Consider the following 19,513-nt stretch of genomic DNA (forward strand, 5'->3'; position numbering starts at 1 on the left):
GGTGGTGCATGCCTTTAAACCCAGCACTTGGGGGGCAGAGACAGGCTTAAACCCAGCACTTTGGAGGCAGAGGCAAGTGGATCTCTTGAGTTCAAGGCCAGCCTGGTCTACAACTCAAGTTCCAGGACAGCCAGAGCTACACAGAGAAACCCTGTCTTAACCTCCCACCCCAAAGAAAAGAAAAGCTAGAACCTGAGCATGCTGTGGCTCACTGATTTGGGTGCCCAGCAAGTGTTTCAGAGGCAATTGCTACCAGCCTGACATCAGGAGTGCTCCCAGTGCCTCTCAGAGTGATCCTTACCAAGAACTGCTCTACAGAGTTTGGATAAGGGATCCCATAGTGCTTTTACCTCATGGGGGGCAATGTCCTCCTTGAATACCCCATGACCAGGCTCTTCCTCTGGCTCCTAGATTCATAAAATTGCTCTTTTGGTTGGAGGTCTGCTTAGTCTGGTGAGATTCCTTATTTAGTTTTCCAGCACAGTGTTCTGGGCAGGGGAGGACCTCACTACACACTAATTTGGCTTTAAATATTCATGATAGATCCCATAGATGAACAAACTGATGTATAAATGTAGGACAGTGTTTTAAAGCCTTAGGGCTGCCTGCTGTCTGAGTTTTTGCTTGGCACCACCTCTGCCTCCTGTGTTAAGTTGGTCACGTGCTTAGTGTCTTCCTGTACCCATACTGTGCTCTTTCCTTCTTTACCTAAGCTTACTATCCTTAAAGACACCTAAAGTGCTTGGCACATGGTAGGTATGTTTGTATGTAGATATGTATGTATGTATGTAGGTAGGTAGGTAGGTAGGTCGGCCGGTAGGTAGATAGATGAATAAATAAGCAAGCTGTGACCCAGGCCATCAACTCATTAATGAGCTAGTGAGAAGATGTGCTGTGAATGGGCTTCCTGGTCCTGGAGTAACTCCCCTTTCCCAGCAGGGTTTGCTCCCTCTCAGGCTGGATGGAAGCACCATCGCATTCTCCCTGAGTCTCACAAGCATCACTAGAATATGGACCGCTGGTGTGAGACTTTGAGTTTTGAGCTTGGGTGTATGGTTTTGTATTGCAGCACCTCGAGTGACACAGTTAGAAGGAAATTCATGTGAAGTCTTATGGGAGACGGTACCACCGATGAAAGGCGACCCTGTTAACTACGTCCTGCAGGTATTGGTCGGAAGAGAATCTGAGTACAAACAGGTAAGGCCCAGTGTCTGCGCATGTGCCACCATTCTGCAACAGGCTGGATGCTTGCCTTGAGCACAGCTGTGGACCACTGTCTACGCATGTGCTGCTCAAATGCATCAGACTGGCTGCTTGCCTTGATGCAGTAAGTCTGTGGATTTGTTAAAAGTCAGTGGATGAAACAGCCTGACACCAGCTTATATCGTTTCTGTTATATTTCCTATCTGGTGGTATTCTTCCTATCTTAGTTCCCAAGTATAAACTTGGGTGGAATTTCAAGTGATGTGTTTGTTTAATATCATAAAATATGCTCGTATCAGTCTTCGTGTGATTGGAAACCGAAATGACCCCAGAGAGGAAGGGATCTTAACCATCAAAATCTGTGTCCTCTGCCTCTGTTACAGAAGTGACACTGAAAGGAAGGGAGATGACTTTAAGGCCTGTGACTCGGAAGTTCAGGGTTGCTTCTTGTCACCCTTTAGTATACATATCCATTACATGGAAACCTGATAGAATTCAGGTTCTAATTTGAGATGGCCAGATGTGGATTCAGGCTCCTGGTGACATGGCCTGTGTCAAAGTCAGTGGGTCATAGTCAAACCTATTCAAGCAAAGAGACGATCCTCATTGCCAGACATTGAATTTGTATTTACCTTTTTTCACACCTCGTGATCCTTATCTGGTCACTGACTATAACGGGTTCAGAGACTGTAGGGTTTCTATGAAGTCCCCTGGAACATAGCAACTGCTTGGTGAAATTGGGGCATAAGACTGTGTGTTCCATCAGGAAAGTGATGCTTGGCACACTTCATAATCCATTTTTATTGAACTCCTAAGGGTGATAGTCAATGTCACCTGTCCTGGGAAATGTTGGCATTGTTGATAAAGGCTACTGTTTCAGCCTTTTGAGTCTTCAGATGCACACAAGAAAAGAAAATCTGACTCAGCGTTTCCCTTAAATTGCTTGCTGGTGTTTTGTGTAATAATTTTTAAAATTCTTGTAAACAAAATATGCTTAAAATACCAAAGAAGTTACTTGACATTTTGATACATTTGCTAATGTGAGCATCAGATAATGACAATTGTTTTAACCACATCTTGCACGAACTTTATCTTCAGTCTGACATCTGCCAGGATTGATTCCCATGAGCAGACGATGTCACCAAGGCCTCCATCATACCTCTCACAAGGGAACAAAGGCCCTGGGCTTCCCTTTTACCTTCCTGTCTCATTCTGTTCCCCTTAACATCTGAGTTAGTCAGCTCACATGTCACTGCTCAGCTTACCAGAAGAGTTCTCTCCAGGGAGATTTCATTATAAGCCTGTCCCATCCACCGTGTCAAGGGTGCTAGGAAAGGACTTGCTTTCCTGTTTCATACTTGACAGCGGTTCATTCCTCAACAGGACATTCATCACGTTTGCTGCTGTGTTTTTAAAACCTTTTGTTCCACATACCTTGCTTTCTAAGTATTCTTGGAAAAGAATGTTCTGCTTCTCAGCGTGCAGTGAGTGCCGCTTTGCAGAGCAAGGGCAGCACTGTGTGTTCAGTTTCTGTACACGTTCACCGTTGTACACATTCACCATTGACAGAATGAAGACTAATCTATGCAGTAATTTAGATTTTATCAGATTATCCTTTTTGAACCCACTGTTCAGTGCTACATGGTTAGACCCATGGATATATGACTACTAAATACTGGTAAGATGTATAGTCATTTATTTGCCATAGAATATTTTTATTACCATCAATTGTTTATTATCAAGAATGTAGCATTTTAGGACAGACTTCAATAGAGATGTCCCACTTTTACCAAGAAATGAGTAAGGGCAGTAGTGACGTAAGAAGCCACAGTTAGCATGGCTGATAAGGGACAGTTTATACTGGGTTTGGGGATTTTGTTTCCTTTTTTTTCCCTTTCCTTCCCCTATTCAGTAAGCATGAACTTGAATGTGGTGTTTTGAGTATTGCTTTTTCTTGTTCTGACTTGAGAGAGGGAATGAAGGCTATTTGTGTAATGTTTGGAATAATAGACAGCAGGCTTTGAATTCATAGCAGCAAAGCCAAAGCAAATGGGAGGTAATTGTTACTGCACAGCAACCACAGCCGAGGCAAGGCCCGGGTGCTACACTGCATATGCCTCCATTACAACGCTAATCATGGGATCCATTAATAGGAGGGCTTGGGTGACTCAGTTTTTGTTTTCTGAGCCTGCCACATAGTCAGGTATTCAGTAAATGCTTCCTGCAAACATGGGAGAGGCAGTGTCCAGGGAGCTGGGTAATTGCACCTGCAGGGATGAGTTTACTTTGTAATGGGAAGAATAGTGATGTTGATTCCACTAGACAGGCAGGTCCAGTGCCCTTCCTGTCTTGAGTTTGTTTGGTTGTAGCTTCCCTTTTGTTCTCCTCTCCTTTGTTATCATTATGAAATGGACAGGCAGCTGTTTTAATAACTACACAGTCATGTGTTAACTAACTACCAAATCCTTACTGACACTTCACTCTACATTCAAATGTGTGTGTGTGTCTGTCTTTCTGCCACTTAAACATTCCAAGTGTTTTTAAAGAATTTTACATTTTCTTGATTGCATTACTGTAAAACATTCTTGAAAGGGTGAAAATGTCTCTATGTACATGCATCTCATTTATGGCTTTGCATAGCACAAAAAAATGAAGCAGAAGTATGCAGATCCCTACTCAGACATCAATAGTCTTTACCAAAAAAATAGTGCGTGTGAGCATTGAAGACAAGAACAGAGTTGACAAATTACAAGAAAACATTTCCTACTAATAATTATTGCTCCGATTTCTTGCAGTTATAAAACCTCTGAGCCCACCTTGAATTAGTTGACACATCTCCATATCAATTAGTTGACACATGTCTATAAACATATGTTGACTTTGTATCATCTTCAGAATACAGCACTGATGTGGATACTGATCCTTCATGTTGTCACAAGGGGCATGGTGAGGGCGTATTTTCTGTTGACTATATGGTTCTAACATCATTTTAAAGCACATACCAGGGCCAGCATATGTCTCAATGGCTTTGGACACATAACTGCGAAGCTGTTTTAATCACCTAAAGTTTTCTATGTTTCAAACCCAAAACAAGAACAAAATAGATCAAAATAAATATCTTTCAAAGCTATCATTTATTTTACTAATTTTTTAAGTTTGCAGTCCCCTATTAGTTTTTCTTAAAGACCACTTCTCCTTCAACCAGAACAATGCTTGCATACATACCTGCTTGAAATTTCATATAAACTGAATTTGTTTTATTTCCTGCAGTGCGGGTATGGAGCCCAGGGTTGTTGATACTCCTAGCTGCCCTGCATTATGGGGCTGTCCTGTTGGCACTGACTATTGAAGAAATGCACTCCCATAGGCAGATAGCAGTATCTTCCCAGCACCCTTGCTGCGTCTGTCTTCTTTGTAGCATAGGTGGTGCCCACCACTGTTCCCTCCCAGGAGAGGTCTACAGGTTAGCAGATTCCCTCTTGAGTCAGGATGTCTGAGGACACACCTGCCTCCCATGGTCCTAGGGTTTGGGAGAATTCATTCATTTTGCCAAGCCTCAGTTAATAACCCAGCAACTTGGATTGTTCCAGTGTGATGTCCATTCAGTCATGACAGGGGAACGTGTGGCTCTACCATAAGGGGGGAGCGGTGGTATTTAAGCAGTCCAGCAAGTACTGTGCTGGATGCCCCTCCCCTAAAAGCTGTTGTTTGGGGATTTCAGCTTCACGGCTTGTTGCTCCGAAGCAAAACTCTTGGATTCTTCACTTCAGTTATCTGGGTATTGCTTTATGCCCTCTTGTTTGGAGTAAACATTTTTAAATGAGTTTAAAATATAGCACCAGATCAAGAACAAAAATAACCTTTGGAAAAAAAGCAAATAATTCCACATATAAACTTATTTTTACAATATTATGATTGGTGACTTCAATAAGAAAATCTTAAATGGAGCATCGCCTCTTAAATTGAGTTGAGGCAGGAGAAAAGGCCCATAATGAGGCCCCTTTGAGAGTGAATAAGAACAAATGGATATGAGACATGACCAGCCAGTGCCACCTGTGCGGATTCTCAAAACCCCTTGGGAAATCACCCTGCACAAGCACAGCCCGAGGCCCTGGTGACTTTATGGCAGCTCATAAGAACTACTGGCATTGGTGCCCACGGACATGCTGTACACCCCTAGTCAGTGTCTTTGAGCTTTCCTTCAGCTAATTGCTGCAAGTGCTGTGTACTAGATCCCTCCAGTCCCCTGCTGTAAGTACTGTGTACTAGATCCCCACAGTCCCCTGCTGTAAGTACTGTGTACTAGATCCCTACAGTCCCTGCTGTAAGTACTGTGTACTAGATCCCTACAGTCCCTGCTGTTAGTACTGTGTACTAGATCCCCACAGTCCCTGCTGTAAGTACTGTGTACTAGATCCCTACAGTCCCCTGCTGTAAGTACTGTGTACTAGATCCCTACAGTCCCTGCTGTTAGTGCTGTGTACTAGATCCCTACAGTCCCCTGCTGTAAGTACTGTGTACTAGATCCCTACAGTCCCCTGCTGTAAGTACTGTGTACTAGATCCCTACAGTCCCTGCTGTTAGTGCTGTGTACTAGATCCCTACAGTCCCTGCTGTTAGTGCTGTGTACTAGATCCCTACAGTCCCTGCTGTTAGTGCTGTGTACTAGATCCCTACAGTCCCTGCTGTTAGTGCTGTGTACTAGATCCCCACAGTCCCTGCTGTTAGTGCTGTGTACTAGATCCCTACAGTCCCCTGCTGTAAGTACTGTGTACTAGATCCCCACAGTCCCTGCTGTTAGTGCTGTGTACTAGATCCCTACAGTCCCTGCTGTAAGTACTGTGTACTAGATCCCTACAGTCCCTGCTGTAAGTACTGTGTACTAGATCCCTACAGTCCCTGCTGTAAGTACTGTGTACTAGATCCCTACAGTCCCTGCTGTAAGTACTGTGTACTAGATCCCCACAGTCCCTGCTGTAAGTGCTGTGTACTAGATCCCTACAGTCCCCTGCTGTTAGTACTGTGTACTAGATCCCTACAGTCCCTGCTGTAAGTACTGTGTACTAGATCCCCACAGTCCCTGCTGTAAGTACTGTGTACTAGGTCCCTACAGTCCCTGCTGTAAGTACTGTGTACTAGATCCCTACAGTCCCTGCTGTTAGTACTGTGTACTAGATCCCCACAGTCCCTGCTGTAAGTACTGTGTACTAGATCCCTACAGTCCCTGCTGTTAGTACTGTGTACTAGATCCCTACAGTCCCTGCTGTTAGTACTGTGTACTAGATCCCCACAGTCCCTGCTGTAAGTACTGTGTACTAGATCCCTACAGTCCCTGCTGTTAGTACTGTGTACTAGATCCCCACAGTCCCTGCTGTAAGTGCTGTGTACTAGATCCCCACAGTCCCTGCTGTAAGTACTGTGTACTAGATCCCCACAGTCCCTGCTGTTAGTGCTGTGTACTAGATCCCTCCAGTCCCTGCTGTTAGTGCTGTGTACTAGATCCCTACAGTCCCCTGCTGTTAGTGCTGTGTACTAGATCCCTACAGTCCCTGCTGTAAGTGCTGTGTACTAGATCCCTCCAGTCCCCTGCTGTTAGTGCTGTGTACTAGATCCCCACAGTCCCTGCTGTTAGTGCTGTGTACTAGATCCCTCCAGTCCCTGCTGTTAGTGCTGTGTACTAGATCCCCACAGTCCCTGCTGTAAGTACTGTGTACTAGATCCCCACAGTCCCTGCTGTTAGTGCTGTGTACTAGATCCCTCCAGTCCCTGCTGTTAGTGCTGTGTACTAGATCCCCACAGTCCCTGCTGTTAGTGCTGTGTACTAGATCCCTCCAGTCCCTGCTGTTAGTGCTGTGTACTAGATCCCCACAGTCCCTGCTGTAAGTACTGTGTACTAGATCCCCACAGTCCCTGCTGTTAGTGCTGTGTACTAGATCCCTCCAGTCCCTGCTGTTAGTGCTGTGTACTAGATCCCCACAGTCCCTGCTGTAAGTACTGTGTACTAGATCCCCACAGTCCCTGCTGTTAGTGCTGTGTACTAGATCCCTCCAGTCCCTGCTGTTAGTGCTGTGTACTAGATCCCTACAGTCCCCTGCTGTAAGTGCTGTGTACTAGATCCCCACAGTCCCCTGCTGCAGGCGATTGTCCTGCAGATCAGGGGAGATGCAAGGTCCTCTAGAAAGGGGTCAGTTAGTACCACTTCCTTTTTAAATCACTTCTTCGCCAAATATGCTACCGACTTTGTTTAGTTGCAGCCCCACCCCCATCTGTATTTGTTAAGTCTGATGCAATCTATAAATTTTCATATAATTTTAATGTATTATTTCCTTGACATTTTCTAAGAATCTATACCACACCCCTAATGGCTGGCTCTCCACAAAGCCTCCTTCCTCGGTTTCCTGAGCCTCCTGTTAGCCAGCTGATTTGACACATGATCATTCCTAAACAAACTGAGTTTCAAATCCCTGGAATAGTAAGCCTCTCCATGATTACATTAGGGTCTAAGAGGCAGGCCATAGCTCAGAATCCCCGGTCCTTAATGGGAGAGAGCAGACTGGTTATACTCATAGGATACTAAAAGAAACCACTCAGTCAGATGCATCTGTTTGTTTGTGTTTTGTTTTGTTTGTTTGTTTGAAATAGCCTATTACTGTGTAACTTTGACATCTGGAACTGGCTATGTAGATCAGACTGGCCTCAGACACACAGAGATCCACCCACATGCCTCAGCCTCCTCGATGGCTAGGATTAAAGGTGCGTGCCACCACACCTGACTTCAATATTAATTTTTCAATGTTGAACTGCATCAAAGGATACCTTCAGATAGGCAAAACACAAAACTACTGAGAAGTAAATTTTCATAACACATATATCTACCAGAGAACTTAGATCTAGATTCTAGAGCGGGCGTCACCACTCACAGCATTAGGAAGGTTGAGAACCACTGCTCTACAGAGTCTACAAATCAGAGCAGAGGGTGTGCCCATCTCTACACAAAGGGTTAGAGAAGGGACATATACACACATGAAAGGCTATAGAAAGAGGGTGTGCCCATCTCTACAAAAGGGTTAGAGACGTGACATATACACACATGAAAGGGTATAGAAAGCCACTGTAGGAGATGTTGTTTGTACCGATGCATGAGGTACGTGAGGAATGTGCAGGAACCAGTGAAGGCAGGAGCAGCAGGGCAGGTGTAGGGACCTGGACAGGTGCGGTGATGTGGACAGGTGCGGGGATCTGGCTCTGGCTGGTGCCGTGCGTGCAAGGCTTTAGTACTTCCCGTGGGTTGTAGACCTGCTTTGAGATACAGCCTTTCTGCTTTTCAGTATCAGCCCTAAAAGATGAAAGTTAAATCTCAGATCTACACAGAAATATCCGTCACATGCACACGTGCGCGCGCACACACACACACACACACTGCGTGCAACCCAAATGTCCCTGAATAAACCAATGTAGTACAGCGTCCAGAGTAATCAAGGAAAGAAAGTGTCTGTTGCTGTCTGTGCGTGTCTCTCTCTGTCCCTGTGTGTGTTTCTTTTTCTGTGTGTGCATATAATGTGTGAACTTATACCTCAGGCAAAGCAAGTTGCAGAACTGGAAGGCTGTGGAGCTTACCTGGAGGGAGGGGGTCATCTTGACTGGGGCCACGTTGCATGTGTGAGCTGTAGATGTGGTGAACCTGTGGCCCAGGGCAGAGGACAGCAAGAGGTGCACCACAAACTCACAAACTTTCTTAATACTTTGTAGGAAAGAGAGAGTGGGTTTTGTTTTGTTTTGTTTTGTTTTTTGTTTCGCTTTTTGTAACTCGACTGCATGGTTCTGGAGTGTGAACTTCATAAATAACATGTCACAGTGTCAGAAGATTGAATGTCCCTGATAGCCTATTGTCAAAAAAAAAAAAGTGGGGGTAATGAGAAACTTTTTGTTTTGTTACCAGTGTCAGGGTTATTGCTTCAGTTTAAAATAGTAATTTGTCCTGAGATGAAAAGATAGAGCGGCTGGTGTTAAGCCTCTTCTAATAGGCAGCCAGCACTGCCGAAATTTATCTCTGTATCTGTATTACTTAACACATTAGCTACATTCGCTTCTGGCAAAGTCAAGTCACTAGAGTTTAAATTGCCCTTTGTTCCAAGTAAGTTCACAGGGGGTTCCCTAAGAGCATAATGCTGTTTTTTGTTAAGCGTCTATTTGCACACAAGACTCCGGGTGTACACAATATTTTCTGTGGCAGCCACAATGTTCTGAGTTACTCATCTGTAACTTTTCCTTTTTTTGAAGGTGTACAAGGGAGAAGAAGCCACATTCCAAATCTCAGGCCTCCAGAGCAACACAGACTACAGGTTCCGTGTGTGTGCATGTCGCCGCTGTGTGGACACCTCCCAGGAGCTCAGTGGAGCCTTCAGCCCCTCTGTGGCCTTTGTGTTACAACAACGTGAGGTCATGCTGACAGGAGACATGGGGAGCATGGACGATCCGAAAATGAAGGGCATGATGCCCACTGATGAACAGTTTGCTGCCCTCATTGTGCTTGGCTTCGCGTCCTTGTCCATTTTATTTGCCTTTATATTGCAGTACTTCTTAATGAAATAAATCCAGCAGACTAGAGGTGTGAACGGAACGCCACACATTTTAATACACATTTACTCAGAGCCTTTTGTTCTTTGATTTATATACTTTTCTTGTTTTACAGATTTAGCTAGGGGAAACAGTCAGTGTTTGCCTGCACCTGTTTGAGATGCAAAACTAGGAAGAGGTTAAACTGGATTTTTAAAAAAAAAATAATAATAATAATAAAGGAATAAATAAGAGGAGAAGGGAGAAGCAGGAAAGCACCAGCCACCAAGAGCCAGTGAGCCCAGTGCGCCCAGTGCTCAGTGAGCCCAGTGTACCCAAAGCACCCAGCGTGCCCAGTGAGCTTACATTTCAAGCTTTCCAGTATGCTTCTATTCTGTTTCCACTGATGTCTTTTGCAGGCCTTTTGATTATTTTGTGTGTTCCAGTTTAGTAATTTATATTCACAGTCACTTCTAGATCGTCTATATCTGTAAACCGAATCACAGTGTATGGAGTTCAGGGCTGGGATTTCGCTGTTGTCAGAGTAGTGCCACACAAGAACATGCAGAACATGTGTGCCTTCGGCTGAGGCCACCTAGACCATCCTATCATCACTCAGTTAGGTAACTGTTTAGCTCATTTAAGTCCAAGTGTGTACTTTAATCTAAATGTTTTACTACTCTGTGTCCCATATGATTTTAACACTATGAGTTGCCTGTCTAAGAAATCACATAACCAAATGCACCTATAAGTGATGGAGCATTGTAGATTTCCACGTCCATAGCAGTAACTTTAAGAGGGCATTGTGCAATAGTTAGTTATTTCCTGTTCAGCTACTTTAAAAGCTGCTTTAACTTGCCTGTCTGTCTTTGTATATAGCTACTTCTAATCAGTAGAGTTATTATATTCTGTTATGTTTGACCAGAATTATGTGACGAGAACTCATGGCAGTTGAATGCCTCATAATTGTGAGCTGTCTTACATGTTGGCCCATTATTTTTGAAAGATTTACCGTTGGCTATTCTCTGGGGTGTCATTGAAATGAATGAAGTTCAATACCTTATTCCAGTGCCCAAAACGCTAATGTAGCATTAGGTACAAATCTTTCTGATAAAGCCCACAAGGGAACCATCTACATTTGTCCTTCTGTTTCTGGGGGCTTGATCTGGCCACATGTAGAGAGGGGGTAATAACTGGCTGTAAGCACAGTGTGTTTGGGGCCAAAGAGCTTATAAGATTCTCTCCCTGGATTTGTCACTAGCTTGCTTTGTGACTCTCTGTGCCTGTTTTCCCATGCATGAGAAATCAAATCAGATGGCGGTGCAGTATCTGTAAGTGCTTTGAGGTCTTGGATCCACTGGTGCTATTGGAGCGCAAGCGTTACTCTCGCATGTTCATGTCGTCATGAGAAAATCAGTTCTAACCCAAAGTCATTGGATTACTCACATGAAGTCCACAATGTTCGAGTACCTCAGGGACACTTAAGAGTTGGAGGTGCAACTGTATTCCAAAAGGGTGCAACAGACACAGCCGATCCCCCTGTTCCTGGTTTTTTTGTATATTTTTGCTCCTTGGTTTTTCTTGATCATAGCTGTTTTGTGCTTGGTCTATGTTGTCTATGATGCAGTAAGTACCCTGTACTAGCTTATAATATTCCCATACCAAAGTCATGGGGAAACCAACATTATTTTGTTTTGGGTTTATTTATACTATATTCTGCATACAGTACTTTAAATGCCAATTACAGTGCAATCTTTATTTATTGTAAAATTTTTAAAATGTACTTATGTACTAATTTGCCCTCGTAGCATGTTATATTTTGTGTGTTTTATACTTTTGTAATTTTAGGTCAGTTTTGTTCCTTGGCAGCATCTGTAGTATTAACCTTCTGACATTTTCTTGTGTTTTTAAAGGTAAGAAGAGCATCTAACTCATTAAATGCCAAAAAAAAATCCTATTATCAGTGATTGAAAGGTTTACATGTACCCAGAAAACCATAACCATCTCTCAGAAGAGTGCTGAGATCAATGCATTATTGTGTGCCTCTATCGATGTAGTCGCGTACTAGAGAGCTCTGTATTTTGTTATTGATTGTAATAGTTAGTGTAATTAGACTTGTAAACTGATGGTATCAAGGTAAATATATTTTTGCCAAAGCTCTGGCCTTCAGAAACTCATCCTTTCATCTAAATGTGTCGTTTGACCCACTGTGACATTACATCTGCACTTTCCTAGACCGTTAAAGCAGGTGAAAGCACATTCAGTGGAATAATTTTTAAAGCTATTTGTGGAGAGAGTCTTCTTTTTGGAACACTTCAGCACTGCTGCTGTACAGAAGTCTCTGACTCAGTTGAAAGGTTTTAACGGAAATAATAGTTCCGGCCAAAATCTCTATGAACATTTGATCTTCCGGAGATTCCCGTGCCCTGTGACCATCAGAGAGCTGAAGTGTGTGGCACACGAGCAGACAGCACTTTATTCTATTGCTCTCCATTCTAATCTCTTCAGTCAGGAAATGATTCCTCTACATGGCACTATTTTCTATCACAAGTCTGTATATGTGCTGTGGATATATAACTATATATATATGTCATTACAAAGGAACAATAAGATAAAGTGTTCTGTTAACCTCCCCTTTGCCCTTTGCCATATGTAGGTGTGAGTGAGTGACTTTCTGATGCTCTGACGCTTCTCTGTATGTCACACGCATCCCTGACACAGAAATTCCAGTCATCTGAAGCAAACTGCCCTTTGTCCTCAATGAAAATGTTTAACAAAACTTTTTTAAAGGATATTTTGCATATTACCTGCCTTGTTCTTATCGACCTTGAGATGTTGACATTTTCTAGCCGTGTTTCTTTGGCTACAATCATTCAGTATTTGTGTCAAAATTGAAAAGTGCCCTAATAGAATGTGTTTGAATGTTACCCTTGCACAATTCTTTAAATTGAGAGACGAGATGTTTTACCTCACTGTTGGACATACATTCCAAGCTTTTCAACTTTAGAAGAAAGAATAATCATGTTTTCCTGTCTTGTAAATTTTAGATTATTTCATATACATTGTATTAAAACTGCCATATCAATTTTAATGTATAGATTTTGCAAATACTATGCTATATGTAATACCTAACTGTATCTGTAGTGTATATGTAATATATTTATGCCCAATAAATGTTTTAATTCTTTCTGACTTAAGTAGGATTGTTCAGCCTTGAGTAGGATTACCTTGTTTGTTGTTCCTCTTAAACACTTAACATCTCAAAAAGTTCCTATGTAAGTGTCTTGAGCAGCCAGGCAGGTGAGACCAAGCAGGTGACATAGTACATGATGCTCGCTGTCACCTGTTTCATGGTGGTTGAGGTCTTGCAGGAGCACCTCCTTCAGTCTCATCACTGAGATCTCAAAGTCACTCAAAGCCAGACTACTTCTTTAGTCAGTCTCTGTGCATTCTTAGTTGTTAGCTTAATACTTTATCTGCTGCTAGAAGTCAGGAGTACAGGTTTCCCTGTGTCACCCATGACTGAGTGTTTGCTGCCCCGTGATGAGCTCATACAGTTTTGAACACTTTCCTCCTCTGGGTCTCACTCAGCAACAGCAAGGAACTGGAGTTCTGTGAGACTGCAGGAAAGACGAAAGCACGGTAGTTATGTGGTTAAGCTGGTGAGGGGCAGAACCTGGTGATGGCTTCATCATTATGGTTAGGTTGTTTCGCTAGGAAGCTCACACCTCCCCACCCCATGGGGAGAGTGTTTGTTATCCACACCTCCCTTTCTGTGTCACGACTGCAAAATGACAGGTTGTACAAGTATCAAGCTTTACAGGGAACTGATGCTGCAGAAAATAGAGTAAAGGATTTGTGTTTGCACAAGACCAGGGCCGTGGGTGAAAAAGCTTATTGACACTAGAATTTTGGAAAGCTGACCAGGGAACACGGAATGCCGATTCGTCAAGAGGGAAAATGAGTGCCAATGGAAAATCAGTGCAGACTTCTCAGCGCAGTGTCCTGTGAGAAACCAATGGTTGTGTCTGTCTCCCCCGGAAGTGAGAGTGAAGAGCAGGATGGGTTGAAAGCTGCTTAGCTCTATCATATCTCCACGGTTTTACATTGCTCCTCCTTACCCTCACCTCAGTCTAGAAGTCTATCCTAAGGAAGCTAAACTTGACCGTCCCAGCCTGGGGAGTTATGGCCCAGAGCTGAGAGGGAGGATACATGTGAAATGAAGCCTGGTGAGTAGAGCCACACAGAGGGTGACAGAGACTCCGGGAGATCTAAGCTCTTCAGTAAAATAGCTCGGTGAATTTTCAATCTTACCTGCATGACAGCATTCCTGGGAAACTTTTCAAGATGTCAGAGATCCGTGACCACAGCAATGGTTGGCAAAGATCTCCAGCTGATTGCACTGCATGGCTGGAGCGAAACCCTCTTTCTGATTTGAGCTGTCAGTCAGGCCTGCTTTATTAGTCCTGTCTTAATCAAGGGCAACCTGGTAGCTGGTAGAAGCTTCTAGCATGAATGAACAAACCCCAAAGCAGCAACTCAGAAGAACCCACCAGGGAGAAGATTTAAAAAACTAAATTACTGTCTCCAGAGAGGAGAACGGGCATAATGTCTAACAAAAGTGAACAGCAACAAAAGTATGCTGAAGAGCAAGAAGCAAAGGCTTTCCAGGGGGAGAAAGAAAGATGAAAATGAAGAGAAGCAGCAAAGCTCAGACCAGGACATCCCGGGGCACACTTCAGCATCTCCAGACCCAGGAAGCAAAAAGAAAGTAGCTGTACATGAGTTTCCAGAATGAGACCTGAGGCCTTCACAGAGACAAAGTAGGCTTCCAGCAAACTGTGGCAGCCAGAGAAATCTCCAACAGTGCAGCAAATCAGGCCACATGGAGGCATTAGGATATGAGTGGCTTTAGACTTCTCCAGAGCCGCACTGGAAGCTAGGTGACAGAGCCACGGTTGCTTCAAGGATATAGAATGTCCTACACTAACCAAACAGTAAAGTGTGAGGAGGACCTTTTAGGAGTGTGATATCTCACAGGTTTGCTTCAATGGACCCTTCCCCTGGGAGTCTGCAATATATGCTCTGCCTGTAATGGAGTAAAGCAGGAAAGGGGCATCATGGGATTCCACCTCCCCTCCATACTTCTCTCTAAGGCCCATATTTGGCTCTCTGGCCTTTGCTGCAAATAGATTTATCCAACTTTCACTTTCCTACCCTTTCCCTTTCCCGGTCACCCTAAGTATGACTGTAAATGCCAACACTTTCTCTTTAGAGGTGTAGGCTGGAGAGTCAGAGATTCAGGGCCATTAGAGGCTGGGTGCCTCAAGAGCTGGGGAGAATTGCAAATGACAGGGCATGCGTCCCCTGTTAATTGAAGCATATGACATGTTAACTGGCTAGGTAACTGAATGCACAAAATGCTTGTTGACTTGAATTTAATTTGACAGGGGAAAGTTTACCCAGCGGTACCATGAGTTTCTATCATAACTCATACTGTTCTGCCATAGTGTATTTATTCATGATAGAAATATTTTTCAAGCTAGAAAACCTTTATATTCAAGCTAATAAGGACCATCTCTCTAATGTTCACGATCAACATGGTACTAGAAGAAAACTAAAAACCCCCACACCCACCCACCCACCTTCCTCCCCCACAAGAAAAGGTCAGGGATATTGACTCCTGCTTCCTTTTCAGCATGGTACAGAGTGTTCTAGCATAGGTGATTAAACAATAAGAAGTATAAGGCACAGGTTAAGCATGAATGAGTTCAACTAGTAGCATAGGAGCAGCACTAAAAAAAAGGAAAAGGTTACAGACTGAAGAGGGACACCCGGGACAGTGTTTACTGCTGACATAAATGTAGCACATCTTAAAGAATGTACAAAAAGGTGTCAAACAAGTTGTACAAGGGTTTCAAGACATGATATTGATAAGAAAAGTGTATTGCTTTTCTCCAGGCTAGTAATGAGCTATACAAAAAGGTAAAGCTGATGAAATAAATCCATTTACAACAGTGTGAAAGAATAAGTTAGTAAGTTAAATAAAAAGAAATGCAATAGTTCTATACCAAAACTGAGAAGAAATATTAGAACTCTGTAGGAGGAAGTCTGTATGCCACCATTAAACATGTGACTTACTAGAGGCGCATACAGATGAGGTAATAAAAGGGCGGTTTACCACACCGCTAACCACACCCACTTTAGGCAGGACTAAAGACGTATACGTACGTAGGCGGAACTACGTCACTAGCCAGGCCCACTTTTGGGCATAGCTAGGGGGCGTTACGGGGGAAGGCATAAAAGACAGCACACAGGAAGTCTCGCTCTCTTTTCCTGGAGTTCGGCTTCCGGTTCGGCAGCAGAAAACTGTTTGTCTCGTCTGGGTTACTTGTTTGGTATCTTGTGAGTAATTTCTACAATAAATACTTAGTTTTACTTCCAGTAAGTGTCGCTTATCGGTACAGCATCCGTTGAAGCCTACAGAACTCTATATGGGAATTTTTGTTCATAAATTAGAAATCTTTGGGTTTTTGTCTTTTTATGATGGAAAATAAATGAAAAATTTTAATACAGCATGTTCAATTCCACTGTATTTTTCTTTTTTTTTTTTTATTTAGGTTAGAAACAAACTTGTTTCACATGTCAATCCCAGCTCCCTCTCCTTCCCCTCATTCCCCACCCTCCCCACCAGGTCCCCCAGTTCCCCACCCAATCTCTGCTCCAATCCCCAGGGAGGGTGAAGCCCTCCGTGGTGGATCTCCAGTGACTTTCATTTCATCCAGGGCAGGGTCTAGGCCCTCCCCCAAGAGTCCCAGCTGAGAGAGCATCCTGAATTGTGGTATGGGCACTCAAAGTCTATTTTTACACCAGGGATAAATACTACCCAAGGCCCCATAGATTACCTAGACCTCTTCACTGACACCCACCTTCAGTGGAGCTGGGTCAGTCCCATGCTTTCCACACAGCCATCAATCTGGGATCCAAAAGCTCCCCCGTGTTCAGGTCAACTGTTTCTGTGGGTTAAACCAGCCCAGTCTTAACTCCTTTTCTCATCAGTTCTCCCTTTCTGACACTGGATTCCAGGAGTTCCTTTCAGTGTTTGTCTGTAGGTATCTGCCTCTGCTTTCATCAGTTGCTGGATGAAGGTTCTGTTTCCCAGACTCTCTGGCAGTGGGATTGTATGCTGGCACTCCCCCTGATTCATGTTTACAATCCATATATGAGTGAGTACATACCATGTCTCTCTTTTTATGACTGGGTTACCTCACTCAGGATGGTTTCTTCTAGTGTCATCCATTTGCCTGCAGATTTCAAGATTCCATTGGTTTTTTTGTGCTGAATAGTATTCCATTGTGTAAATGTACCACATTTTCTCTATCCACTCTTCAATTGAGGGGCATCTAGGTTGCTTCCAGGTTCTGGCTATTACAAATAGTGCTGCTATGAACATAGTGTAACAGACATCATTGGGTTTGTTTGGTTTTTTGTTTGTTTGTTTTGGTTTTTTGAGACAGGGCTTCTCTGTGGCTTTGGAGGCTGTCTTGGACCTAGCTCTTGTAGACCAATCTGGTCTCATACTCACAGAGATCCACCTGCCTCTGCCTCCTAAGTGCTGGGATTAAAGGAGTGCGCCACCACCACCCAGCCATAAATTAGAAATCTTAAAATCACAAAGATACTTCCTAAATTGGCTGAAATACAGTCCCTGTGAGAATGTCAGGTAGAAAACTTATTCATGTGGAAAACAGATAATCTGATTTTTAAATCCTTGTTGGTATTCATGAGCCTGAAAGCAGTCAAAAACATCTTGAAAAAGAACAATAACATTGGAAGAGTTACACTTGGTAATTTCAAAACTCACTAGAAAGATAAAATAATAGAGATAGCCTAGTGATATCATAAAAACAAAAGTAGGTAGGATAACTGTAGTGGAACTGGGAGTCCAGAAACAAACCCATGTGATTTCAACTGCTTTTTGATGAAGTTGGTAGGATGAGTCAAGGAAGAAAGACAACTTTCATTCATGTTGGGTCAACCGGATGGCCACTTGCAAGAGCAAGAACTTCAATCTCTACTTTATACCATAAACAAATTAATTCAAAGTGGCTCAAAGATGTCAATGTATAAAGGACAAAACTTCTTGAAAATGTGCATTGGCATCCTTATTCTTGTTCATGGGAATGGCAAATAGAGCCACTGCTTTGGAAGATAATTGAACCAATCTTCAAAATGTTAATCATATAATTATATCACCCAACCATCCCATTCCCAGATTTATCCCCAAGAGAGATCATCTGTAAATACAAAATACATGCATAGACATATAGAACAGTGTTCAGTCATAATACCCAAGTGTCCATTAGCAGATGAATAAACAAAATGGTGTATTTGTTGTATGAATGAGTACACCAAATGGTAATGTACTATTATATGCTACATATGACTATTGAAAACAGTATGCTAAATGAAATAAGCCAGGTAAAAAGCCACATAATGTGTAATTCTATCTATATGAAATGCTTAGACTGGAAAACTCAAGAAATGAAAAGATAAGTTGCCAGGGACTGGGTGAGGTTAAATTGAGAGTGCTAAGTGGGTACATGGTTTCTTTGGGGGGTGCTGTAAACATTCTAGATTAATGAGTCTTTCTCTGTCCTGCCGACCAGATCTCAAAAATGACACGGAGACTTATTATTAATTATGAAAGCTTGGCCTTAGCTTAGGTTTGTTCTTTCAACCTAAATTAACCCATATCTATTAATCCACATTCTTTTATGTAGCTCACTCTATCCTGCTTCCTCCCCATCTGACTGGTGACTCTGACTTTGTTCTTTCCAAAGCACTCTGTCCCCAAAAGTCCCACCTAACTTCTTCCTGCCTAGGTAATGGCCATTCAGTGTTTTATTAAACCAATCAGTGACACATCTTCACATACTGAAAAAATGTTCCACAACATTTCCCCATTTTTGTCTAAATGAAAAGGACAGGTATTAACTGTAACACAGTAAAACTATATACAATAACAATTATCAGTTAAGAATTATATTTAAATTGAGAGCATGGGGGAGGGGAGAGGGAGTTAGAAGAAAGAGGAGGGGAGAGGAGGACATGAGGTAGCAGCAAGACTGAGTCAGAGGAAGAATAGAGGAGAGCAAGAAAAGAGATACCATAATAGAGGAAGCTATTACAGGTTTAAAGAGAAATCTGGCACTAGGGAAATGTTCAGAGGTCTATAAGGATGACCCCAACTAACAATCTAAGCAATAGTGAAGAGTCTACCTTAAATGCCCTTCTCCAATAATAAGATTGATGACTACCTTATATGCCATCCTAGAGCCTTCATCCAGTAGATGATAGAAGCAGAAGCAGACACCCACAGCTAAACACTGAACTTAACTCCTGGAACTCAGTTGCAGAGAGGGAAGAATGATGAGCAAAGGGGTTAAGACCAGACTGGAGAAACCCACAGAGATAGCTGACCTGAACAAGGGGGAGCTCATGGAACCCAGACTGATAGCTGGGAAACCAACATAGTACCGATCCAGATCCCATGAATGTGGGTGTCAGTTAGGAGGCCTGGGCAATCTATGGGGCCTCTGGTAGTGGATCAGTATTTATCCCTAGTATATGAATGGACTTTGGGAGCCCATTCCACATAGAGGGATACTCTCTCAGTCTAGAAACACAGGGGAGGACCTAGGCCCTGATCAAATTATATGACAGACATTGAAGATTCCTCGTGGAAGGCCTC

The 19,513-nt window shown here is 43.1% G+C and overlaps 1 protein-coding gene across 4 annotated transcripts in view; it reads left to right on the plus strand.

Annotated features, from left to right (window-relative positions):
- Fndc3b (fibronectin type III domain containing 3B) overlaps positions 1-12,951 on the plus strand; it is a 284,468-nt gene extending 271,517 nt beyond the window's left edge. For all 4 annotated transcript variants that reach the window (XM_005069755.4, XM_013113104.3, XM_040754602.1 and 1 more), the window contains 2 exons: positions 1,070-1,197; positions 9,484-12,951. In XM_005069755.4, coding sequence (XP_005069812.1) covers positions 1,070-1,197; positions 9,484-9,795 — 440 coding nt within the window. In that variant the 3' untranslated portion in view covers positions 9,796-12,951. The remainder of the gene's footprint in view (positions 1-1,069; positions 1,198-9,483) is intronic.
- Positions 12,952-19,513: the final 6,562 nt, after the last annotated feature.

The sequence above is a fragment of the Mesocricetus auratus genome, unplaced genomic scaffold (genome assembly GCF_017639785.1).
Source record: "Mesocricetus auratus isolate SY011 unplaced genomic scaffold, BCM_Maur_2.0 Super-Scaffold_100011, whole genome shotgun sequence".
NCBI classification, from domain to species: Eukaryota; Metazoa; Chordata; class Mammalia; order Rodentia; family Cricetidae; genus Mesocricetus; species Mesocricetus auratus.